The sequence below is a fragment of the Cavia porcellus genome, unplaced genomic scaffold (assembly GCF_034190915.1).
Source record: "Cavia porcellus strain 051 isolate PalLab524CR breed Dunkin Hartley unplaced genomic scaffold, mCavPor4.1 scaffold_25, whole genome shotgun sequence".
Lineage (NCBI taxonomy): Eukaryota > Metazoa > Chordata > Mammalia > Rodentia > Caviidae > Cavia > Cavia porcellus.
In genome coordinates, this window is record NW_026947508.1 from 49,943,324 (window position 1) to 49,969,885 (window position 26,562).

The 26,562-nt window shown below is 40.3% G+C and overlaps 1 protein-coding gene across 5 annotated transcripts in view; it reads right to left on the reverse strand.

The window, feature by feature from the left end:
* The window catches only part of Usp24 (ubiquitin specific peptidase 24), a 140,356-nt gene that overhangs the window by 46,948 nt on the left and 66,846 nt on the right, over positions 1-26,562 (reverse strand). For all 5 annotated transcript variants that reach the window (XM_063236559.1, XM_063236562.1, XM_063236563.1 and 2 more), the window contains 19 exons: positions 25,971-26,111; positions 25,744-25,797; positions 24,726-24,841; positions 21,550-21,616; positions 21,324-21,434; positions 20,586-20,684; positions 20,321-20,494; positions 18,491-18,576; positions 18,238-18,331; positions 17,124-17,279; positions 13,563-13,660; positions 11,354-11,449; positions 11,012-11,240; positions 10,207-10,366; positions 9,240-9,395; positions 6,767-6,837; positions 5,982-6,142; positions 963-1,024; positions 25-216 (listed from right to left, as the gene is read on the reverse strand). In XM_063236559.1, coding sequence (XP_063092629.1) covers positions 25-216; positions 963-1,024; positions 5,982-6,142; positions 6,767-6,837; positions 9,240-9,395; positions 10,207-10,366; positions 11,012-11,240; positions 11,354-11,449; positions 13,563-13,660; positions 17,124-17,279; positions 18,238-18,331; positions 18,491-18,576; positions 20,321-20,494; positions 20,586-20,684; positions 21,324-21,434; positions 21,550-21,616; positions 24,726-24,841; positions 25,744-25,797; positions 25,971-26,111 — 2,323 coding nt within the window. The remainder of the gene's footprint in view (positions 1-24; positions 217-962; positions 1,025-5,981; positions 6,143-6,766; positions 6,838-9,239; positions 9,396-10,206; positions 10,367-11,011; positions 11,241-11,353; positions 11,450-13,562; positions 13,661-17,123; positions 17,280-18,237; positions 18,332-18,490; positions 18,577-20,320; positions 20,495-20,585; positions 20,685-21,323; positions 21,435-21,549; positions 21,617-24,725; positions 24,842-25,743; positions 25,798-25,970; positions 26,112-26,562) is intronic.

Consider the following 26,562-nt stretch of genomic DNA (forward strand, 5'->3'; position numbering starts at 1 on the left):
ATGACAAAATGAAGCAACAGTTACCGAGCATTTCTTTCTCTGCCCCACAGAGTGAAAGAAGGGTCTTAATGAGCCGCAAGTGTCCAGCCAGTAAGATGTTGTCTGCTTCACTAGTCTCACACTCAGCTGTGCGGTTAGGCTCAAAGTTATCTAGCCACGTAATTTCATCTTCAAGCATGGTAGCCGGGCTAATTCGTAACTGCTCCATTTCTGAAGCTTAGAAGGGGGAAAAGAAAATCATTTACAACAAGGAAAGCATTTTCTCTTCATGGTGTCAAAATTCTTAGTAGGGCACTGAGTTAACTAATCACGTAAGTTTCACTTTATCACTGGCTTCCAGACTCTGACTATCAGGCTTTACTATAAGGTATGTTTTTGTTCTCCTAGCTTTGACATTTTTTTCTGATGAATACTTCTGCTCATCCTGACTCTGATTTTACTTCCTATCAGCTGTAGCACTTTCTGTCTGTAAAGAGTAGAGAATAAAGTAGCCCTTAATATGAACAACTAAAGTTTACATAGAACATTCTCATATACCTTTGTATTATTTAAGAATAAATACAGATGATTAAAATCTCAACAAAAGAATTCCTAACAATGAATTCATGTAATTAAATAACTTCTGTTTTACGTATACTTTGATATAGTCTGTCTTTCCTTCAATGATGAATCTTTAACTGTCAGAATTATGCTACAAAGACCCTTCATAGAAGCTTTGTATTAATATAATTAAAATACGAACCTTTGACAATTCTAAAAATGAATAAATCTCAATACAATAATGGTTGGGTATATAACAGAAGACTTCATTGATGCACAGTATATATGCTATTTAAAGAAATAGTCAATTTATAGTGATTATAATCTCATTTCCATCTGAGATAGGTAAGTCAGATTTAGAAATGCCTCCCAGCTATTTTCTCCACTCCTCTACCGCAAACAAAATTTAGACATCTACTTACTTGTTAGATCATCTAATAATTGGCATCTCAAATCAAAATACTCCATACACTGAGATAATAATCTAAAAAATAAATAGGTTTCAGTTACCAAAAAGAGGTTGATTTGAAAATAAAGAGCATTTTTCTTACAAAAGCCTATAAAGTAATCAAGACAAGAAAATTTTCCAAAGCAAAAGACACCTATTTCTACATTTATTAAATTCTGTATTTTAGCATGGGTCATATAATGATTTTGCTAGTAAAGCTATAATACAAGAATAATAATGTAAAGAGAAGGAAACTTGCTAAATCTATTAACATTTTAAATTATATGTGCAACGATATCATTTGTTCATTCAAATATCAACTACTATCCCCTAAGCACCCACAAAATGCCTGGTATTGTAGGGAAACAAGGGAGATAAACAGTACATAAAATACATATACATATGTCAAGCAGTGACAAACAGTAGGAAGAATAAAGCAGAGTCAGAAAAGGGAGATTATATGGGTGATTAAATTTGCTTTATCTACAATTACAAAGATTAACAGCACACGTTTTAAAATCACATAAAACACTGGTTTTGGTCATGGTTCTATTTACAGTGAGCTGTCCACGGACAATTTATTTAACTTCTAACTCTCGGCTTTCAAATTTCTAAAATGCTACTTTAGTACTAGAAGTAAATATGAAAGTATATACACAAATACACATAAAAGGCTTAACCATGTACTAATGGCAAGAACACACACTGAACCTGAAATTATGGCTATAAATTACGGAGATAATAAAAGTCATTTGGTCATTCTGAGGATTACAAGATAAAAATATGTAAGTGGTATGGTGTGAAGTCCACAATAACTGCTACATATATATTAATGTGGGCAATAAAAAAGGTTGTGAGACATAATTTTATGCAAAAATAAATGCTCTATGTGAAATTAAACAGCTCTCCATTTAATATACCTTTAGAAGAGATTCTTTGAGATATACATTATTAATCTTATTTAATGCTATTTGCTTCTTTCACAATTCTTGAATAATTTAATATTGATTAAATTCTTAAAATTTGCTTATACTTATCTAACAGCAAATTTTTGTATGCATTTGTTTGTCTGCCTCAACAAACAAACAGATTCATTCTGGTATTCCAGGTACTAATTATAACTCTATCTCTGTTGATTCTTCAACTTGTTTACAATGATAGGCACACAATCTTCAATAAACTGAATAAATGAAAAAAAATTCTTAAAATTTAGGGGTTTTTTTGGACACAAAAATCTCACTTGTAGTTCAAGTTGGCCTTGAACTTGCAGAGACCCTCCTGCCACACACGCTCCTGAGTGCTTGGTTTATAGGTATGTGCCACCACGCCTGCTTAAAATTTGGTTTTATTAAGGAAACTGAAGCTTAAAAAAAGAACTTCAAAAAATTTAATAAAATTGAAAAACCTTTAGCTTGACAGGCTAAAATAAAAAAAGGCTAAACTTATTAAAACTCAGAAATTAAACTGGTAACACTATTCTACAAAAATAAAATGGCTGGATCCTGCCAAACATTCAATGAAGAACTAATACCAATGCTTCCTCACTTTCCTAAAACACTGAAGAGTATGTCCAATAATACTTTTTATTCTCACAATGCTGGCATTATTCCACTATGAAAGCCAGGTACAGACTGTACAAGAAAACCACAGCACCAATAACCCTTATGAATGCTGATGCAAATCCTAATTCTAGCAAACCAAACTAAGCACTACCTTTAAGCACCTGAACGCCACAAACAAGCAGGACTGACTCTTGGAACACAAGGATGGCCTAGCATGTGCAAAACCACCGTAACACTGTATTAACGGAGAAAAAGGAAAAAATCACCTCAGGATGCAGAAAAATCTTTTGAGAAGATTTAGTGCCCCTTTGTGATAAAAAACACAGAACATCTTTGGAAGAGGAGGAAATTATTTCAATACAGTAAAGGCCATATCTGAAAGATTCACAACTAATATCACACTCGGTGGTAAAAGACCAAATGCTTTTCCTTCAAGAACAGCAATCAGGGTGCCACCCTTGCCTCCCAACAGAGGTCTGAAGGTTCAGTTGGGCAAAAAAAATAAAAGGCACTCAAATTGGAAAAGAAGTCAAATTATGTGTTTGTTACAAGATCTTAAATATGCAAAATCCTGAATCAACATATTCAGCAAAATTGAATGATACAAAATCACACAAAAACAAGCTCTATCTCTCCACTAACAACAAACAATCTGAAAAGATATCAAGAAGACAAATTCATTTACAACAGCATCAAGAACAAAATACTTAGCTGGGCCTAGTGGCACACATTGTAATCCCAGTACTTGGGAAGCTGAAGTAGGAGGAATGTGGCAAGTCTGAGACGAGCCTGGGCTACAGAGTGAGCTCTGTGCAGTGAACTGCACAGAGATCCTTCCCCCCAACCAAAGAAATGAATAAAATACTTAAGAATCAACTTAATCATGAAAATGAAAACTTTGCACAACAAAACCTATAAACACTGATGAAATTAAAGGTGACATAGGTAAATGGAAAATACATCTTGCATTCATTAATTAGGATAAATTTTGTTGAAATGCCAATATCATTCAAAGTCATCCACAGATAATGAAGTCCCTACAAAATTTCAACAACACTTGTGGTAACAGAAAAATTCACTTCAAAATTCGTATGGCATCTCAAGGGACCCAAACTACCCAAAACAGATTTGAAAAATGAATAAGGTTGGAGAATTCACAATCTCCTTTTTAAACTTACTATGGGGCTTCAGTAATCAAAAGACTGTGGAATATTAAGACAAATATACACCAAGGGAACAGAAATAAATCGCTACACTACAGTCAAATGAATTCAACCAGGTGCCAAAACCATTCAATGTAAAAAAGGACTGTCCTCAAACCTGATGCTGAAAAAACTAGTCACATGTAAAAGAAGTTAAATCCTTATACCAATTATAAAACTTAAATGGGTCAAATACCTAACTGTACTTTAGTACTAAAGAGTTAAAGTTATAAAATCCTCAAAAGAAACCATAATGGAAAGGCTTCATAACACAAGATTGGTGATGACTATTTAGGTATGACACCAAAAGCATCATCGACAAAAGGAAAAATAGGTAAATTTGATTTCTTCACAATTAAAAACCTCTGCATATCACTAGGACACATCTGGTAAGGGATCAACACAAGATATTCAAAGACAACAAATAACTCAACCCAAACACTGGGAGCTGGGGCTGTGGTGTTTGCTGTTACTCCCTGCACTCCGGGAGCCTGAGGCAAGAGGGTTCGGTAAGGGCCTCAGTGCTGACTTGTCTCAGAACAAGAAGGGTGGGAGATGTAGTTTAGGGCAAAGGCCCTGGGTTCAGTCCTTAGTAACAAAACAAGACAAACAAAACACTATACAAAAAAAATCAAGGTAAAGGTCTGTAATAGCTATTTCTCTAAATATGATGTACAAATGGCTAACAAACACAAGGGCAGATGCTCACCATCACTCCCATTAGGGAAATACAAACCAAAACCATTAGGACAGCGACTATTAAATACAAAACAAACAGGAACAAACCCTCAGAAAGTAAGTCTCAAGATGCAGGAAGCCCTGCGTACTGCGGCAGGGAGTACATAGTGTGGACACTGGAGACCAGTATGGGGCCGCCTCAAACACAAAGCGCAACAACCTGAAACTAACTTAAAAAAGCAAAATGCACACATAGTGAATTATCAGACAGCCTGACAACTCTACTCCTGTGTTATTTACCCAAAGAAACCGAAAACAAGGACTGAAACAAATACAGGACAGTGCACTACACAAAAAAGCCAAAGAGCAGAAACAGCCCAAATATTGATCTCCAGCTGATGGATAAGCAAATAAGGTCTGTACATCCAATAGGGTACAGTTTTGCTTTACAGGGGCTCCCGATATATTTGATGTGACTTTGAAGACAGGATAAGTGAAATATGCCAAACACAAAAGGACAAATAGTGTATGACTCCAATTTTATGAAGTAGGAGATTAGTGAAATTCACAGAAGCAGAGAGTAGCATGGCAGTTGCCAAGAGCTTGGGTGGGTGAGAAGAATGGGGACTATTATCCAAACGGATACAGTCTTGGTTTTGGATGATGAAGAAATTGTGGAAATGGACAGTGCTGACAGATGCATAACAACATGTATGTACTTAATGCCATCCAACTGTATAGTAGCTAGAAACAGGTATAATAATAAATTTGTTACAGCTATTTGATTATATTTAAAAAAATAAAAGAAAGACCCAAGCATGGACGCTTACATGTGAAGTCTATAGCAGTCCCATGGTCTCCTGCCTTCCGGAGTTCTAATTTGTAAAATGTATATAAAATCAAAAGAGACACTGATTCCACAAAGCACCACGGTACCTTGTAAGTTCCACAGCAGAGGCTGTGTGATAAATCTGAGCTGGATGATGTGGCATAAATTTGGGGTCATAATATTTTTCTGGGACTAGATCAAAAATTAGCCCTGACTGATACATCTGGCCTGCAGAGTCACTGTAAGACAAGCAGAATGGACTTCCCCATGTCACCCGCTAAGCCTGGATCACACGGTTTCTTATATGATCATGTCTGTATAAAACTGAGATAGGAAGCCAGGAGGACACTCCAGCTATCACCAGACATGGAGCTATGAAGTATGTGAGCTGAGAAAGTGATCCTCGTGAAGATCAGAGCAGTGTGGCTTTTACACAGTGACTTTCACTCAAATAACATCAAGATCTCACTGTCCAGGTAAACCAACTCTCTCTGGGGTAGGTCAGGAGCTGGGGAAGATGGAGGAGAAAACCAGGCGTTGTGTAACCTTCCTGTCTAGCATAAGGGGAAAAACCCAAATGCCTTTCTCCAGGGCCCAAAAGAATGTCAGAGTAATAAAGAAGTTCTTCTGGCATCTTAGTAATGCTGATGGGCTTTCGGGGAGCAACATGTTATACTCACTCTTTCTCTGTGTAAGGAGAATTCTGTGTATTGAATACATACCTTTGATTAACTCCTCTCATGATGCTAGTTGGGGACCAGAGAGGCAGCTGAGCTGTGAGGATGACACCGAGAAGGAACTGATTTGGTTTCTGCACCTCTGGATGAGCTGAAGTGTCTGTCTGACTGAGCGTGTACAGCTGGTCACAGGCGACCCGGCGGATCTGAGATTATGAGACCGGTGACAAGACCGTGTGTCAGTCAACAACTCTAAGGTGCTCAAAGGTGATTTCTTCCAAAGTCCACACTATTTGTTCATTCAAGTTACTGAAGAACACCAGTTTTTAATGGTGAAGATTATATTGAGTAAACAGGCTAATTAAAAACAAGGGTGGTTTGCAAACTAATTTCCCAAATTAATGTACTGTTCTGTTCTAATCAATATGCTTATAATTAATGCAAATTAAAAAAAATACCCAAGTGTTTACAAAGTGTATTTATCTAACAGAAGTTCCTGGCTTGCTGGTGATCTTCCTGATTCTGACAATGATGTCTACTGCCAGCTGCCCATGCAAATTACGGGTGCTGAACACTGGCTGGGACACTAGATGCCACAGCAGACGTCAGTTAATCATTACGTCCGCCTCACACTTTCTGGTGGGAGATGGAGAGGGTGGCAGGAGGCAGGGCAGTGCAGCTCACTAAATGGCTGATGGTGCGGGGGCCTGACTCCCCGAGCAGCCTGAGTGCCACGCTCCTGTCCTTCCCACAGTGTCATGGGTGTCTACCAAGCTCTCAGGAGAACGAGCCAAGGGACGCTTTTCTACAAGTAACGGAAAAACCCTTACCTCAGCACTTGGTGATCCAAGCAGAATATCAATGATGAAATCAGCAACGCAGGGCAAGCTATAGAAGGATGCTAATGAGAAGAACAAGGAGGGAGGGAGGGAGAGCTGAATTAGAGAGCGCTTTTCTAAAATGCTGAGTAGTTCCTTAAGCTCAAGCAGAAATTCGTCTTTTCTTTCTAGATGGAAAACAAACTGAGGTCCCTCTACAACTGCTTCTCGTCTTTCCACTTACCTCACCAACTCTTGTGGCACTTGGGGGCTCACGCCTTCAGCATCTTTCTACTCTGCCATCAGCACAGTGCTTTGTATATACACCCGTTATAGAGTAACTATGTTTTGCTCTGATAAACTACTAACACTTGTGACTAAAAAAATGTTCCCCCAAATAAAACACAAGTGATAACAGCTTGAAGAAGTTATAACTTTTCAGTCTGATTTAATAATACTTCTAAGGGTTGGGGATGTAGTTTAGTAGTAGAGCACTTGTTCATAACTGTTAAGGCCCTAAGTTCACTCCCCAGCACCACAAAAAAGAAAAAAGAAAAAAAGCTAAATAATTTTAGGAAAGACAAATTAAGAACATGGCATAGGTTTCTCCTTTCCCTCCCGGCCCCTCCCTTCCCTTCCCTTCCCCTTCCCTTTTTCTCTTTTTCTCTCTCTCTCTCTGTTTTTGGCCTTTCTGAGACAGGGTTTCACTGTGCAATTCAGGTTAGCCTCAAACTTGCCGTAATCTTCCTGCCTCAGCCTCCCAAGGGCTGGGATGCCAGGTGTGCACCACCACACCCAGCTGGCATGGGTTTTTGAAGCAATTTCATAACACTTTCTACTTCTCTTATGTGAACCTTCAAACACATTTTTGTTCAGAAGAAACCATTTTAGACATGATTTTAATTTCCCATACGTGTCTAGCTTTGTGTATCTTTACCTGTGGTTTCTGTGATTAGTCTGGGTGTAATATAAAATACAGTACATAACGATCACCAATTCTAAGTAACCAGCAGTGTGAAATAGGTGCTAACAGCTAAGACCAGGTTCCTGTGTGCTGGTCGAGTTCTAACTGAAGCAGCTGAGGCTGCACTCTCGGCTGGTGGGCGGCTACACACCAGGCTGCCTTTGGGTACTGGAGACTCAACAGGAAACAAAGCGGACAAAACTTCTATGAAACTTAAGAATCAGCTCAAGAGGGCATGACAGTAGTAAACATGGTAAGTTGCACTGTACATTACACCCGATAAATGCTACAGGGAAGAATAAACAAGGCGGGCAGCGGGAGGCAGGGCAGTGAAGGGTTTGGGGAATCCGAGAGCAAAAGAAGAGTTGTGATTTTTTAAGAAAGTGGTCTGGGAATATGTCACCAAGGTGACTCATACGCAAAGGCTTGCATGGGATAAGGAAGTGAGGGCTAACTGAAGTGATGAGGAGCGATCGTACCACAAAGAGGTAAACAGGCAGCGCAAGGGCATGAGGCCACACGTGTCTCGTAGGTTGGAAGAGGAAGGCCAGTGAGTGCGGGGCAGCACAGAGACACAGCGTGGGACGGAAGGGGAGACCGCAATAAAGATCTGGCTTTTACTCTGTCAACTGAGAAGGCCTGTTAATGTGTGACATACCTGGCTCACATGTTAGAAGGTGCCCCGGTCACTGTGTGGAAAATAAACGTCAAGGGCAGAAGCAGGGAGATTAGTCAGGGCACCAAGGAAGAAATGCCACAGGTCAGGGAGTACTGGCGGTAAGGGTGGCACGAAGGTGGAATCTAAAAGGTCTGCGAAGAAAAGGTGCTGGAGACTAGAGGTAAGGTGAGAGAAAAGCAATCGAAGATGACTCCAAGGTGTGTGCCAGTGGGTGGAAGGCTGGATGCTGCCTTTAAGCTGAGCACACTCTTGAGCTATGATACAGGCAAGAACAGGAATTCAGTTCCAGACAGGTCAAGTTTGGGATCGCTACTTGATATCCCAGTGGAGATGTCTGGGCAGCAGCCCAGGCCATAGATTCAGACCGAGGTGCCAACAGCTGTGAGCACCTGGGTGGAGTTACAGCTGTGACACTGGGTAACATCCACAGAGCAGGGACAATGAGGGACTGAGCCCTCTAAGCTGAAGAAAGATGAGCATTAGTGCTGCTTCCCCAAGCCAACAATGCAGATAAAAAGGAAATACCTTAAGTTTCATAATTTCTAATAAGAGTTATCAGGAATTGATATAATTCTAATTATATAATTTATGAATTAGCAATCTGAGTTATTTTAATTCCCCAACTGAAGAGTTACCTCTTGAAACACCTGCTGTGGAACATCAACACACAGGATGCTCGAAAGGTCCACTCTGGCATTATTCCTTACCAACCCACCGGCGACCTCCCTGTCCTTTCATTGCTAACAACAGGATCTTATTTATGAAGGAATGTAAACAATTCCCAACAGAAACCAGGTCCTCCCCTGAAAGAAACTGACCACAAATAAGTCGCCTCCTCTTACCCAGCTGCTGGCTCCGAAGCTGCAGGCATGTGACAAGAAGAGACAAAGCCTCTCCGGCAATGAGCGAGTCTTTGGTGGACACGGACTGTTGCCGGACACAGATTCCTGCGTGCAGGGCTACTGGTTCTCCTTCACTGCCGGAGCTACAATTGCTTCCTGAAAGCAGGAAGCAGAAGTTCACCATGGACCCTATAGGTACTGTGCGGTATTTTAGAACATATCCAGAATTCTCACATGACACTACATACTTAAGAAAGTTTGTCTAAGAAACAAAATGATTTACAAAGAGATTCTGGGTATCTGAAACATTCCAACTGCTTTTGTACTTAAAACATTTATGGAAATTCAAAAGGGTTTCAGAAGGTAAAAGTATTTCAGGTAGCAAAATAAGGACAGTGTACTTATGGAACACAAGAGAACTTTCCTGGGTGATCAGGAATGTTTTGTATCTTGTAACTTGGTGTGAATGGCTTCCATGCACATAAAACTCCTAAAAACACTGCATAATTAACACTTCTTCATTTTACTAGACATCATAATTTTAAAGACTTTTTAAAAAAACTCTTGAGCTTTCTGTACAGACATAGAGCATAAAAACAATACAAAGCTAAGACATAAAGTAATAAAAAGGTCCAATAGAAAATAACCTGGCAAAGCAAGAAAAAACTTTTCCAGGTCAGAATTCTAGACGAATTTGCAATCATATAGAACTAGTGGCCTCGTGACACTTACATTCACTGTTTGGTTTGGCTTCCTCATTTATTCTATGCATCTGTAAATGCTTTCTCTCCTACACTAGGACATATGCACAGCAATGTGCATGAATATTAAGCCTGATGAATTTTTACCATGCTCGAGAGCAAGAGGAAAGGCTCTCTCTCCCTTTTGTGATTCTGAAAAATTCACACGTAGATGACTCAGCTATTTTTTGCCTACATTTTAATTACCATCCCTTTGAAATCAGTACCTGAACTGCTGAGTCTGTTTCGAATTCCAGCAGGAAACAGAGAATTACTTTCTTTAATTGGCTGGCCACTCCCAACAAGGTCAAGGCGTCCTGCAGCTGCAGCCCATGACAGCCTCATGAAACACGCCACAGTGGAAGTGAAGTCGCCGACTTCCATAGTCTAAAGAAGTGTGGAGAGAGTGTTGTGAGAAAAGGCAGCGGCTTGTGATCACCACTCCATGGACCCTTGTATCTCTGATTCTGTGAGACCCTGTCCTCTGAGATCCCAGAGGGACAGCTTTACTGCGCTACCATACTGTTCAGACTCCCGGGACCGGTCACCTGTGCGACACAGCCCTCTCCTCTCCACGCTCCATTTCCACTGGCCCTTCACCAACTTGGTTTTTGCAGCTTCCTTTCCCACACAGTCTGGCCTCCACATACTGCCGGCGACCTTGCACACAAGCTCTGGTTTTGTTTCTAACTTTGTTCCTGCTCTCCTTTTTCTCATGGACAAGTCTCTTTGCTCTATCCAAATCCCATCTTGTCCTCAAGACGCAGCTCAGATACCACCTTTGGCACAAAGCCCCTGGGATGGCACTGGCAAAGGAAATCCTTCCTGTTACTGCCAAGGCCCACACAGCATTCTGCCTTTGTAGTTTTACAATACTTGATACCTTTTACTTTGATTTTTTGTTATTTCTGCACTGTCTTTTTCTTATCATAAATTCCTTGAAAACAATGTTCAAAGCATAACTTTTATATCCCCAAGGAGGGCCTTCTAAGTTGGAGGTATTACTAAGTCTTGAGTAAACCAATGGCTTACTTGTATTGCAACTCGAGCAGCAGGGATGATTTCCTCAACCCTGATAGAAGACCTATCTGATACCGACAACTGTCGGTAGGAGGACTTCTCTGGAGTACCACACAAGGACATCTGTCTGCTTGTCTGCCGGCTGACATTTCGGAATGGACGTGAAGCAAGCGTTTCTATGCCATCTTTGGTGAGGTCTTCATCTAATAACGTGGGCATGGTTTGTCCAACAAGTAAAAATCTTAGGAAGAAAAAGGCAGACTTATTCAAGGTCATTTTGTAACACTCAAAATGCTACAATTTAGGAAGAAAGTTAAGCATTGCCTGATTAATGCAGTAAACAGGTTTACACACCTTGCAAGCTGCAGACAGATGGAATAAACACCCTGCCTGGTCTCGTAGTCTACTTCCGATGGGATGGAATCCCGCTGCATGACATTCACAACCAAACTGTGAAGAAAAGTTGAAAAAAAGCAGTACAGTAACACTTCTGTTTTTCCACAGGAAATTTCCTATAATTGACTGCTAATTAATGTTCTTGGTTACTTTCTATAAAATCCTTACATATAAATGAATTATGTAACTACTTCCCATGATAGACAGAACCCTCCTCGCCCATTACAGTGAGACTCCTGGTTTAGCTACAAAGACACCTACCACAGTGTTCAGACAGCTTCCCTTCTAACTGTCCTGAGCTCATAAACCACTGCTATCATGATACTCGTACAACTATCACTTTGAAAATATACCGAGACTGTATTTAGTCAAGCCTGTTTCCAAGTCCACTTACACCCTGCTTTCTGACTGCTCCTCTGCTTCCACTATTGCTCCTTCACCCTTCAAATCTCTTCTCAAAATATCAGAATGATCCCTGTAAAACGTGAGTCAGATCATGGGACCCTTCTGCACTCCATCCTTCAGTGGCTTGCTATATGAGAAAAGGGATTTAGCTTAGCAGCATAAGCACCTGCTGGCAAGTGTGAGATTGTGAATTCGATCCCCAGCACTCAAAAAAAAAGGCTATATCTGTACAATGGCCCAAAGGTGCTGCCTACCGTGACCTCCAGGATCTGTACAATGTCACGACCCAGCTCAGCTCTGTGTCTCACTCACTTGGCCCCGACCACTCTCCCTCCTGTAGCCTCTGCAGGGGAATGCTCTAGCTAGTCATCTGGAGAGCTCTGTCCCACGGTACTGTGTCTGCAGGCCTTACCCTCATCCTTCAGGTCACTGTAATGTAAAATGTCACTCCACCAGTGAGGTTTTCCTGATTCTTCTATAAAACCACAACCCCTTAGTCCCAGCTCTTCTTGTATTTCTCTCTCCAGATCTTATTGTCACCTGACATGTACTTCCTCATCGCTCCATCTGAAACACCACAAGCTCTGTGAAGACACCTGACGTGTCTAATGTGTTCACTGCTCTGTCCCCTGACCTTAAAACAGTGCCTGCCACATCAATGAACTGAGACACCCCAGTAAGCCAAAAGCACAATGCCTTCATCATCACAAACCGGTAGACGTCCGGGTAATCTGAAAAAGCCGTGCGCATGCACTGGTCATTTCATGTCGTGTACGAATCCTTTCGGTCCTCATTTTCCTATCCCCTGCATCGCCACAAGATCCCAGTCCAGCTTCTCCTCCCACCAGACTTGCAGAGGAATTCCTGCAACTGCTCTTTGCTCAAGCTTCAGGCTGGCCTTTACTCCTCAACAGAGGGCCTAAGTTAGCCTGCATCCCCCGCCCTCTCCGCCCCATCCATGGTCTAGCTCATTGTAGCTCCTGTAACAGGAGATTCACCTGCACAATTCACTCCTGCTGCTTTCCGCTCTGGCATACTTCCCCGTCCCTCTCTACTGACCTTGGGAATTACTAGGCATTTTCTCAACCCCGGCTCAGGCTACGAAGTGGTCACTCACCTTGTGATCCCACACGTCTCACCACTGCTCTCCTGCCTTCCTCCCCACAGCACTCTTTTATCTGCCTCTCTTTAAATCCTTCAGATAGCCAGCTCTCCGCTTGCTATTCTTTGTTAAACCACAAGCCTCTCAAAGGCAGAGATAATGTCTCATTTATCTTTACAATACTGGACACAACATAGGTTACAGAGCCAAATTCACCTTATTTCAAACTATAACGGAAGAGTCAAAAGAAACTGATGTGAAAGCTGGTGTGGTGGTGCACTCCTATAACCCCAGCACTCAAGAGGCTGAGGCAGGAGGATTGCTGCGAGTTTGAGGCCAGCCTGGGCTAGAAAGTGAGCTTAAGGCCAGCAGGAGCTGCATAGAGTCCTTGTCTCAAAAATATATATAAAAAAAAAAAAACCCAAAAAACAAAACACACAAAACTCAATGTGGCCTCCTCACCTCTACTTAAGAATTTCCCGACAGAGGTGGAAGAGACACATTTCTCTGAGTTTTGTGAAGTCCTACAATGAATCACAACATTCTGAAGGCCTAAAACATCATCCCTTCAGATTACCCACACACATCTTGCTGAGAACCGGCAAGGATCTGTGGGCAGAATTAATGATGCACTGTATTCATTTCCTGCCACTCATGTACCTTAAACCGCCTGCCCTGAGGAAATTCTCACAGAAGGATTTCGCACAGCTTCTCGCCATGTCGTCATCAGCTGTTGGCATGAGTTTGGAGCTTAGAACCTGGAAGAGATAAGCATAATCAATCATTCCAACACTTTCGGCAGAAAGTACTCCTTTACAAGGCAAAACCTTCAGGAAACTTGAGCAAGAATCTCTGAACTGTTACACATTATTTTCTCTCCAGAACTATAAGCGGCTTCAGTTTCACAATTAAGATAAACACATTTCCCACATTCTATTTAATTAGGAAAAAAATCTGTTCAGTTCTAAAGAAAGCCACCATGTTGTTCTTCTTTTGAAGCTGGCAAATTGTCAAAGATTCAGGCCCTCACACTCAAGAGAACAGACGATTTTATGTGATACGCTAGAGATGACCCTAGCCTGCCCCTTTGGTAGTACTGAGGCGGAAGCCAGGGTCCTACCTACACTGGGCAAGCATGCCGCCACTGAGCTACATCCCGAGCCTTTTTATTTTCAAACAGGGTCTTGCTGAGTTGTTCAGGCTGGCCTTGAACTTCTAATCCTCCTACCTCAGCCTCTCGAGTAGCTGGCACTGCAGGTATGTGCCACCACACCCGGCTCAGAAATGTTCGGAAAGCACCTAAGTTTCATAAAACTGCCCAATATTTACCCTATCCAACGAACTATGAGCCATGGACTAGGCACACGTATCTTACTTTATGAATGAGGTGTCTGTCTGGGACTGGAGAGGTTAAGGGACCGCTCACTGGAGGTCACGACTGCAGTCTGTAAGAAGCGCCCAGCCCTTCCTTCTCTCACATGGCAGTACACACCTAAGGAAAGCTTAACTGAATACTTGGCAGGGCAGTGAGTTATTTTAGACAAAGAATTATACTACAGCACAAGGCTACACATTTAATTCATATTTTCATTTCATCAACTACTAGATAAGAGACTCTTAATACGCAATTTTCCCGTCTGCTTTAGTCATGATCAGTCAAAGGCAGATAAAAATTACACAGTAAATAATATCTTACGTAGTCACAATTATTTAAAAAAGATCTCTTACCACCTCAGTTCTAAATTAGGTAATAGTTCAAGATCCATCTCCAGCCTAAAAACATGTTTCTATAACCCTATGAGCTTTAAGAGCTTGGATGATGAAGGTGGGGTTTTGTTAGAGATGCTTTCCTTTCAGGTGCTCTCGAAAGAGGGCGACTACTGCACGGGAAAAGGGGAGCCCTCTGGGTTCGGGACTTCCCATGCCTACACAGCTCTGCACCCATCACCCATACCTGCTCCCACACCTGACACACACCAATTAGTGAAGATGAAGATTTCTTCAAAACAACATGAATTTGGAGTAGCCACTCTGAAGCTTCTTGGTGGGCAAACATGAGTTAATGAACCAAATGCAAGCAAATCAACATTTTGGGTAATAGTAAAAATATACGCTTTGGGGGAGGAGTTAGGTTTTCCAAAAATATTTTATGTATCTAAAACAAAACACACCTATCAAATGAATTCTTAAGTTTCCCAAAAGTCCTAAAATCAGAGATATTTTACTAGATATTTACTTAGAATTTCAGCCCTAAGACAATGTAATTCAGGAGATACAATGCAAGCCAGACTGCTGCACCACTGATTTTTTAGTGCCCTCTAAAGAGGGAATTAAAAATTGTATCTTAACTTTTTGAGACAATCATTCCAAAGCAAATCAAAGACAAATGTTGTGACAACCCTAAGATGCAAACATTATAAGATTAAACTGGCCACAATTTTCTGTTTTGGAATATTGCAACTATTTTTAAATGCCCATATTGAATAGGAACATGTTTCATTTTAAAATTAGTTACTAAATATATTTTCCTTTTGAATTCAATACATCTTTTCACAAAAATGATTAACAAGGGCAGGGGATTTAGCTTAGTGGTACAAGTGCCTGCCTGGCATGCATAAAAGAATGATTAACAAGAAGAGCAGAAACATGAATTATACGCCAGTCTTACACTCTGATGAAATAAAATTTAGAACGCCAAGTACCCTTTCACCAATTAAGACCTTTGCTGCCTGAAACTCACTCGAAACACAGTGTACACAATATAGTTAACATCTCATCAAGCCTAAGTAAGGCTGTTTCGGCACCTCTGTGGTTTCTTCAATGAACAGATGTAAAAAGTCATGCAGCACTTTACTTTCTACAGGTGTGAGTGACACAAGAGACTGAGCCATCTTTCTCCACAAGCAGCAATCTGCAGCTGGTCACTTTCCCACTTTGTCTACGCTTTGCTTTCTAAACTTGGTACATCCAGCCTCCCTTATGTCTTACTCCTGAGATTATTCTCAACTCTGATCTCTAACAACCACAATGACTTACACACAGTAAGCATTTGCACTGTTTTACTATTTGCAGTGTAAATATTTCATTAACTAAAGCTGCTAATTTATGCCTACTTTCAGGAAGGTAATTGTAATGGGTTGTATGACTATCCTCTCCAAAATTCCAACCCTGGAACTGTAACTCTCAGTGTGATAGGGACTGGAGCTTTTGGGAGATGATGAGTCATATGGATGGAAACTTTCATGAATGGGATTAATGTACTTCTATAAAAGAACACAGTTGATAAGAACCAGCAAGAGGGCCCGCACCATACACTGAATGGCTTCCACTAGGAGTCCCTAGCCCGAGACTACAAGTAGTAAGTGTTGGTTGTTGAAGCCACTATTTAAATCTATAGAATCTGGTATGAATAGACGAGGATTATAATAAATGTAAGTTTTCTCTAGTTCTAATAGTTTTTTTTTTTGGTACTGGGGACTGCACTCATGATCTTGTGCATGCCAAGGCTAAATTTCCAGCCCTCCTAATAGCTTTTTTAACCTTAAAATGACAATGTTAATGTGCTTCCTAGTAAATTCTTTGTAAGTCTTGACTAGTGGCAGAAAGCTGTAATAATTTTCTTTTAAAAAATTAGAATGTAGTTAGCTAGGAAAGTGGGAGATAGACATAAAAACTTCCAGAGGAAGGTAATGATGCATATGTAACATAAGACCTCCTAATTATTCATATACTATTCTGCAAATATAACAATGAATCTAAGTACAAATTGGAAAAAGAAAAAAAAAAAAAAAAAAAAAAACAAACAAACCTGAGAACTGGCTAGCCATGGTGACACATGCCTGTATTCCCAGCACTAGGGAGGCTGATGCAAAAGGATCAATGTGAGTTCAAGGCCAGCCTCGGTTACAAAGTGAGTTCAAAGCCAGCCTGAACTATAATATTGAAACCCTGTCTCAAAAGACAAAAAAGGGACTGGGGTTTTAGCTCAGTGGTATGCCTGGCTGGCAAGCATAAGGTCATGATTTCAATCCCTGTTACCAAAAAACAAAACACACACACACAAAAAAGGCAAAACAATTTTCTATTTTTTTCAAAACCCATTTTTTAAGACATCATCACATAATACTGTAAAAGAAACTTTTACTAATTTCTGGCATCGGAAAACATGAATCTGCAAACCAAAATGGACCTGCTGAAATGAAAAGAAACAAGGTTTCTTACTTCCAAGTTGTAGAGTACTCTAAAGGTAGACATTCCGGGAGCAAAAGACCGAAACAGACTTTCCAAGATGGAACTAGCACTTGACTGATGCTGCTGCTTTGAAGACAGGGATGGAGATTTTGAAGACTGAGAACTTGATTCGGACAACAATGTTTTCTAAATTTAAAAGAATGAAAAAAAAAAAAAAAAAGCATGCCTTAAAAGCACAAATTAAAAACAGATACCGATCCACATTCTAATGTTTTCTTCCTTAATATAAGCCATATCAATGAAATTTTCTGAAAAACACCTTCATAAAACCATAACAAAATGTCACACTACATTATACAAATTCTAAGTGTTGCATGGTACTCCAATACTACATACACACATTTAATAATGTACGTTAAGCAACACTAGCAAGGTCATTTAAAGTTGTTTTTACAACCTATACTTCTAGATATTGATAAAGAAATTATTGTACTGTTAAGGCAGTAATTTTGAAAATTTCTTTTTAGCTAATAATAGTGATGTATTTTATAACTGCATTACTTCTCTTCTTTCTCATATTAGTACCTAACCACAGATGACATGATTGAATTGATCTAAATTTCAACCACTAAAACAGAAAAATTAGTTCTAACAATTTTTTCTAATTTATTCTGAGAATAGTTAAACAATATGACAGATAAAATACATTTTCTCTGTACCGATATCTCTTAAGGAACAAAAAAATTAAAATGACCATCCATTCTTAAAAATAACTCAGACATGCACCAATCAGAGGCTTGTGGTGAAAGAAAAGCATCTGAACTGAATCAGAACCAGCCTAACCCTGGACTATCATAACTTCACCTCTGTGGCTTGTTTTCTAATCCACACCATAAGCCGGGAGCAGGAGACAACATCAAAGGCTCTTTCTGTTTCTACATTTGATGTCATCACTGACTCTCTGGAGACTTTTGAAGCGAACATGAAGTTCTAAATTCCACTTATAGCAAAGGTATTGTTTTCAAAGACAAAATATGGGAAAGATGCTAGGATGTGGCCTTACTGTGAGTTTAGCTTCTGTCTGTTTTCCGGCTCCCCATGAACAAGTCTCAGCCTGGTAAAATGACTATTACAGATACAATACCTTCCTGCCTAAAGAGTCAAGCTGATCAAGGGCTTCCTGAATGGCTGGATCCGTTGGTATCAAGAGCAGAAGCTTTCGTACTCGGAGAGTTATCCTGAAAATTTTTAAATAAAAATTTTGTTCCCATAAGCCAGTTTCAGTAACAGATTCATTAATATGAACTATAAAGTAAAACACCTGTGAATTCACAAGTTATATGGTTCTTTAACCTTAGTAACTTTCCTTCTCAAACTTCACAAACATTTCTGTGTACCTTGGTTCCTCTAGATTGGCGAGCTGATAAAGCATGTCAAATACATTACACACAAGAGCCATCACCACACCAGGGAGGGATTTCTCCTGAGGAAAAAAACAAAAGTATTATAAATATACATCTTCCAAAAGAATCTTCTCTTTTTCTACCAAACAGCCATGAAATTCCTATTTCTTAAAGTCTAGCCACTGTAGAGTTTTAGGGAAGCGCAGTGCTCAGTGGACAGAGGGCACACAGTGAGGAGTTCCTCCCTTCCACCGGCCTGGGAAGGGACGAAGGTGCCGGAGAGGTATGACAGGCAGTGCACAGCAGCAGCCCCGACAGCTGACTGCAGCTCCTCTGCAGCCAAGTGGGTCGTGATGGACTTGGAAGCGAAATTAAAGGAATATACACTCAGTCACCCCAACACAAAAGCATGTGTGAGCTAAGCTGCTACTTCTGAAGATCAGAAAAGATGAAGTGGATATAACTGCAAAGAGATAAAGATGTGACGAGCGCACTATTTTCTGGCTCTGAGGAGTAAAACACTACATCATAGAATATATTTGTACATGAGAAGATTTTTAATAAATTCACAATAAATGAGAGTTTAAAATATAAAGTGAAGAGGCTTCGTGTATTGTTTTTGTTAACTAACCATCATAATACTACTGAGATTTACATACACTATGTCTCTAACTTAGGACTAAGTTCCATTCCTGGAAAACTGTAAGTTAGATTTGTTCATGAGCCAATGGTGAAACTTACACGGTCCACCTATGGAAGTCAGCAACTGGAGAATTTGTTAGCGGCTTACTGTCGGAGTACGGCTACTTTAAAACCCCTCAACATTCATACTAAACCTGAAAAGCTCTTTGGTATGTATATACAGCTTATGCTATAAACTAGGACACAGTCACATGGAAAAACTTACATGTGACATTAAAATACATACCATGAAAATAAAACCCCTATGCACCCTTAAATACCTTTCCTTTCCATGAGCCTTCTCCCTAGACAGTAAAAGCCGAAGTGCAGAACGTCATATTTAGCTTTGTACCCCGGAGCCTGCTCAGTGCTAAGATAAGACAGACACACTGACACAGGGTGCAGACCAAGCCCTGACTGAGTACCCCGGAGTCTAGGCCCTGCGGAGGTGCTGGGGAGCAAAACACACAGAAGTCTGTTTCTGTGGAGCTCATATTTTACAGGAGGAATGAAAAACAAGAACAATAAATTTTACAGCATGTTAAACAAAAAGTAAGGGAAGGAAAGTGCAGCACTCAGAGTAGGAACAGGTTGGAGTCCTGGCGAGGCCTCAGAGCCGCTCCGAGAAGCAGGCGTGTGCAGCCGGAGGCCCAGGGAAGGGAGGGCACAGGCAGGCGGTGCAGGAGGGCGTGAGGGCAAGTCAGGGAACCAGGGAAGGCAGACATAACGAGGGTAGTGGGGAGCCAGGCAGCGCGCTTCCATGTCCCTGAAGGCTCTGAGATTCAGAAGACTGGTAAAGTTTGACATCTTCTCCCAGACGAACCTGAGCCACTCAGTGGCACGTTCCAGAGTCAGAACTTGTCAGAGAGAACAGAGCATGATCACTTGCCCCGGGCCGGGGATATAGCTCACAGGCCTAAGGGCCTGCCTGGTAAGTGCAAGGTCCTGAGTTCTAACACCAGCATGAAAACAAAGGAAGGAAGGAAGGAGGGAAGGAAGGAAGGAAGGAAGGAAGGAAGGAAGGAAGGAAGGAAGGAAGGAAGGGAGGAAGAAAACAAAAACCCCTAACCCTTAAGTTCGGGCCGAACTTAAGATGCTAACTGCGACCTTCCTGGTGGTAAACGACAGCCAGTCCCTCAGTACCTGCTCCATGGCATACGATGAGCTGAAGGCCCCGCCACTGCTGCTGCTGGAGCTGGATGAGGAGTCTGCTGAACTCCCAGAGGGCGTCCCACTGCCAGAAGTCTTCACTGTGAGGACCTGCTCATCAGAAAAGCCCAGCTGGTGGAGCAGCTTTTGGTCTTTATTCACTGTCAACTGCAAAAAATGGTTTCCTAATTACCAAGAGGGACAAGAAGATGAACGTGTTCACAGCAGGCTAAGGGCCAAAAGCTGCTATGGCACCTACCAGGCTATCATTGGTGAATATCTGTATATTATCCACAGGACAGCATAACTGCTTGGCTATCTTCCACCGCACACTCCCGATGGTTTCGTTACTGTGGGCCTGCAGAGGACAATCAACACTGCTGGGACAGAATTCACTCACTTGTTCGTGAAACAACTGTGAGCTCCTACCACGTACATGGCCGCTTTCTGGAAGGTGGAGCAGAGCCGAGAAGCAATCTAAAGCGAAGTCCTTGGGATTCCCCTCACTGCCACTGACCGATCCAGTCCCCACCATTCTTATCACGTGGCACGGAATAAACCCCAAGCCTTGAGCACAGGCCTTCCAACCTCCTGACTGCAGCGCTCCACCCACACAGCCACCTGTCCTCCTTTTTTGTACTCATCCTCTGCTCCCTTTGCCTGAAATGCTCTTCCAAGGACTTACATTCAAGTCTCTGCTCAAATGGCAGCTCAGAGACTTTTCCAATCCGTCTTCATCTAAAATCTTATGCATATTCAGAACTCTCTACCAATTTTGCCTGCTTTACTTACTTCTTGTTAACACTTATCACTACTTAGCAGGATACATTTACTTATGTATCTGCCCGTACCCCTTAGATTCCTGTCATTTCAGGTCTTTATTATAAATCTGCTTATCAAATAGCTTTAAAAATCATCATTCATGTATCTCTATCAACGCTCTTTTTACGAAAGTAACGAGACCGTGAACATGGCTCCAGAGCTTAGTTTAACCTACCTCTACAGTGAATGTATCTTTGGTAGACTCATAAGTAACATTAAGAGTTAAAAGATGTCCATGAAATGAGGCACCATGAGGTAGAATAGTTCGTGGAACCGAGTAAAAATCCTTGAAAGATACAAATCAAACAAGTCAGATGGACAGTGGTGCTACTCAAAGTCAGAAATACCCCCCAGCACTTTTAATCTCCTCGTACCGTGAAGCTGCTTAATGAGAGGCCTACCTCTATAGTAATCACGTAGCGCTCTGCCAGAAGTAGCAGTCTCTCAATTATTACAAGCTTGGTGGACCTATGGATTAAACAAAAAGCTAAATGTATTCGGAATGAATTGCTAATTTGAGCTCAATTCCAATCTGTTTCTTTTTTCTTTTTTTTTTTTTTTGTCTTTTTCATTTTTATCGGTACCGGGGATCGAACTCATGACCGCCTGCTTGCAAGGCAGGTGCTTATGCCGCTGAGCTAAACCCCCAGCCCCTATTTCCAATCTGTTTCAACAACATTACAATCACAGTCAGTGCTCAATGGTCAAAGATTGAAATCTGAAAATACTACACTGTTCTTTCAACCAAATGAGGATGTGGTTCACCCTGCTCATGGCTGCAATGCACAGGCCAGCCAGGGAGAAGCCTGCCCCTTTCTTTCCTTTTCTTCCCTTATTTTAATCAGCTGTTCCATGTATAGTCAACCTCGGTCTTCAGGCCTAGCCCTCCCATAACGAACAATCAGAGTTTAATTCTTATAATTCTACAACTAAAATATGCCATGAAACTCTACAAATACATGAAATCTGACAAAGTCCTGATTGCCTGAAAATGAGAAGACAAATACAAACCAGTAAGTATACCATAAATAAAAACTGATAATTGAAAATGAAATCTGTGGTCTCTTTTGGTTGAAGACTATCATTTGAAAAAAATAGCACTGCGATATTTAACAGCTTATAGAGGCACAGTTTCATATATTATTAAAGAGAACACCATACCCATCAATATTAACAAACAAAAATTCAAGTGCCCTTAATGTAAGTGGTTATGATTCCAGAAAGTCTACATATTTCAAATAGGTGCATTTCTAAAATTAGAGTGGTATCACCATTTTCTAACAGCTGGAATAGTTTTCCAATAAGCAATTTAGGAAATGTCTTGTTTGCTTGTTTGGCTGTTTTTGGAGAGAGGGTCTTGCTATGTAGCTCAGGCTAGTACAGGCTGGCCCTGAACTTGCACCAACCCTCTTGGCTTGACCTCCTGATGCTGGGATTACTGCTGTGTGCCACTATATCCAGCACCTGGAAATTTTATTTTAGAAACAGTTGATTAAACATATTTTAATAGTTACACTTAATTCTAAATTCTTCCAGTTTATGGGCAAGAACTATAACCTTGAAATTCAGATAGAAAATATCCAAGTGCTATAATAATTTAATTGTGAACTGCTATAATTATGTCTCAATAATTAATAAAATCACAGGTAGTTCTGCAAAATACTACACAGAAGAAAGCATAACCACCCCTCCTCCACGAAAACAATTTCGCATCCTGGAAAGTTGAAAACTAATGATAAACTACAATGTCTTACTTCAAATTCAACTTTGAAATTACACATTCTTAGTAATTCTATGTAAAAGCTTGTAATAAAGCTTTGAAATATATGAATTTTCTGTGCAGTCAGCCACATATGAAATGATCCAGAATAAAAAGCACCTAGTGAAGAGATAAGACAAGAGTGCACTGATGTAAGGAAGCAGGGTTTGGAAACCCTAACCCAACAGCTCAGAAGTGATTTATCTGGCAGATGAGTCATTAAGGAACTGAGTAACAGAGATGAGTTAATCTTACAAACGTGTGATAAGGAATTCTTAACAAAAATTCTGGGTGAAGGATATTTCAGACATACTTCCAAGAACATGAGCATGGGAAAAGCATGTTAGTACTCTTTGCATGAACTAAACCTGTAACTCCTTCTGCCACTTAAAAATGAAGTCTGAGGGAACGGAGTTTTATTTACTTCCTCTGTATTAAAAGTAGAGCTACACAGGAACAACTCATTTTTAAAAAAGGTAAAAAAGTAGAATATGGGAAGGATATTGTTTTGATTTCCCTTTCAAAGGAAAGTTTAGAAAAGAAAAAGCAATATCCCCAGTAGTGACTACAGAGATGTAAATCAGGTGTTTCCAGGAGGAAAGAACGACTATGCAAGGATCCCTCACTAGAGGGCAGCAGAGCGCTGCGAGGAAGGCGAACCCCAGCAAGGGTCAGGCACCAACCTGTGGAGCTGCTCACCTGCCTGGAGGCTCACAAACCCCAGGAAAGTATGCTAGTTACTTCACCATGATGCTTCCAAGCATGCACTGTTTCTTTTTACTATTTTAAAGAGCTCAGCAAACATTTAAACTTAGATTTCACTCATATCTGAAAGCTCTAAATAGCAATGTGAGCTCTAAGTTTTAACACAAACATCTGGGATAAAAGCTCTCATTAAAATTATTTTAAAATAATTTCATTTACTATTGTATTTTAATTGACTTAAGTTTTTTTTTTGGGGCGGGGGGATCTTTTTGAGACAAGCTCTCGCTGTACAGTTCAAGCTGGCCTTGAGCTCACTTTGTAATCCAGGTCTTGAACTCGCAAGGACCCTCCTGCCTCAGCCTACGTGCTGGGATGATAGCCACGTGCCACCATCCCAGATTTCATTGACTAAGATTAATCACATGCATCATTTTAACAGGATCACCATCTTTACAAAGACTTTTTTTTTGCTTACCTCATTAGTACCCTAGATTTGACTAATTAAGAAATTATTGGTGGGGAAACATTGTATTATATAGATAATGTTATATAATAATATATTACTGTATAATATTTTGTTACTATGTGTATGATGAATAAATCTTTATTCCATCTAAACATATGACTTGTGTTACACAAAATGAAAGTACTGTAAAATACATAAGAGGGATACTTGGCCAGTGGCACTTGTCTACAACCCTGGCTACTCAGGAGGCTCATGTGAGGCCAGGAGCCCCAGACCAGCGTGGACCACATAAGGACGGCTTCCGCTTCACAGTGACAGAACTTGGCTACAAGGCAGGAAGGAGCACAGGGCCAGAGCAATACTTGGGTATTTCTGGAGACGACCTACAGACTGTTAAGATGTGGATTTGGAGGTGTATGAAAGGAACATATGATTAATAGTAGTAGTAGTAGTACTATAGATTGAACTCATGACTTCATGCTAACCAGGTAAGTGCTTACATCGCTGAGCTAAAGCCACAACCAAAATATTATTCCATAATATGAAAAAACCCATAGTTAAGAAACATCCACAGAGGGGGAAAAAGTTAAAAACTCCGCTACATATTTATGTGCTGCACATCTGTGTTTACCTCTGCAATCACTCACCTATAGGGAGACTGCACTGACGTTGCTACCGTTGGCATGGCTGTTGCTGTAAGCATTTTTGTTGCTCTGGTCACAGCATGTGTTAGAGTGGGCCCACCAAGGGCTGAGCTGGCTGCCTGTAAAATAACAAGTATTCGCTCCGTATCAGGGCTCCTCAGCCTGGACTCCACTGACATACGGGGCATCATTCTGTTACAGAAGGCCATCCTAGACATTCATTGCAGGACATTCAGCAGGATCTCTGGCCTCTGACATATTAGGTCCTAGCTAGACCCTTTCTAGTTATGACAATCAAAAGGTCTCTAAACATCACTAGCAGACAAAACCAGATCCAGGTAAGAACTACTGCCCCACATATGTTAATACTTAATGCTATCTTATATAGGCAGATGTAAAATACTATAGAGATTACAGCACATACTGATCACCAGAAGATTAATTTATTGACTGTTGGGGGCAGTAGCACTTTATGCTTTAGGACTTCATCAGATATAAAACTTAAGCATAAATCTACAGTAAAAATAAATGCTTAAAGCTTTAATCATCATGTTAGAAATAAGGCACTAAAAATACATATGACACAATATTAAACCGCAAGCTTTTTATGGACAAATACAACCAATATCATTTGCAACTGAGTTTCCCACTGTGATCTTTAATAGTATTTATTGTATAAACTTCGTGAAATGTGAAAGAAAGCAAGTGCTTAAATAAAGTTTCTAGATAGGAAAAGGGAAAAAAGACTATTAGAAATGTGGAATGTATAGGAGACCTGCTTTCTGAATACTTTAAAAGGGAGGTGGGCAGTACAGGAAGAGAGGTGGTAAGAAAGAAAAGGAACGATCGCTTAGCATATTTCCGACGGTATCTGTTCTCTACGCCTCAATATGGTGCTCTTGACAAATTCTTCAATAGTCTCTAGCTGTAAACATCAGCATTATGCTATCTAAAAATATACAACTTATCAAATGAATAAAGCATTCATTTTAAAGACAGATTAACAAAACTTGTTACTCACTTCTAGTCTTGTGTAGCAGTCAGCAATGAATTTCTTATGTAAAGACACTGAATCCTAAAAGTAGGAACCATACAGAAATTAACATCAGGCTTTGGTATTCAATTATAATTATTAAGAAAAAAAACATCAAAATAAGTATTTTGGGGCCAAAGATCACAACCGATCAATTAAAATATATATAAGTTTCTGCTTTTCTGTGTGAGTAATTTCTTTCCTTGGAGACTCACCTTCTTTAACCTAGGATTTAGATTAATATAACTATAGTTTATGATTAACTGAATAGCTTCATTAGCAATTTCTTCATCAGGTGATTCCATGGCTATTTTCCAAATGAAATCCATTCCTATTAATTCCAGCTTTTCTACATACTATTCAAAAGAAAAAAGTTAAAGTTACACACAAACTATACAGCACATTGGGATTACAAAACTATGGAAAATTATTTTCTATTACTACATTGAGCCTACACCTCTTTAGGTCAGTATGAATTAAAACAGCAGGAAACACTGTATAGACATGGAACTCTGAAAAAACAACCAACCACAGGAGTGCTGGGTAATCTCTACGGGAACCATGAAAGAGATAAAGATTTTTTCCAAACATTTCTGAAACACGGCAGACCTTTACTCACATAGGCTGTTGAAACAACTCAGGAATAAGATGGGTACCATCTTCATAAGCTTTCCTTCAAAAAGAAAAGGAATCAACCTACAAGTGGTTACCCATTCTTGGAACTTAATCTGGTTTTTCCAACACTGTGGAGAGGTAGCAAAATCCAGGCCCTACAAGATTTTGTAAGTATCATCCCAGCAAGCTAGC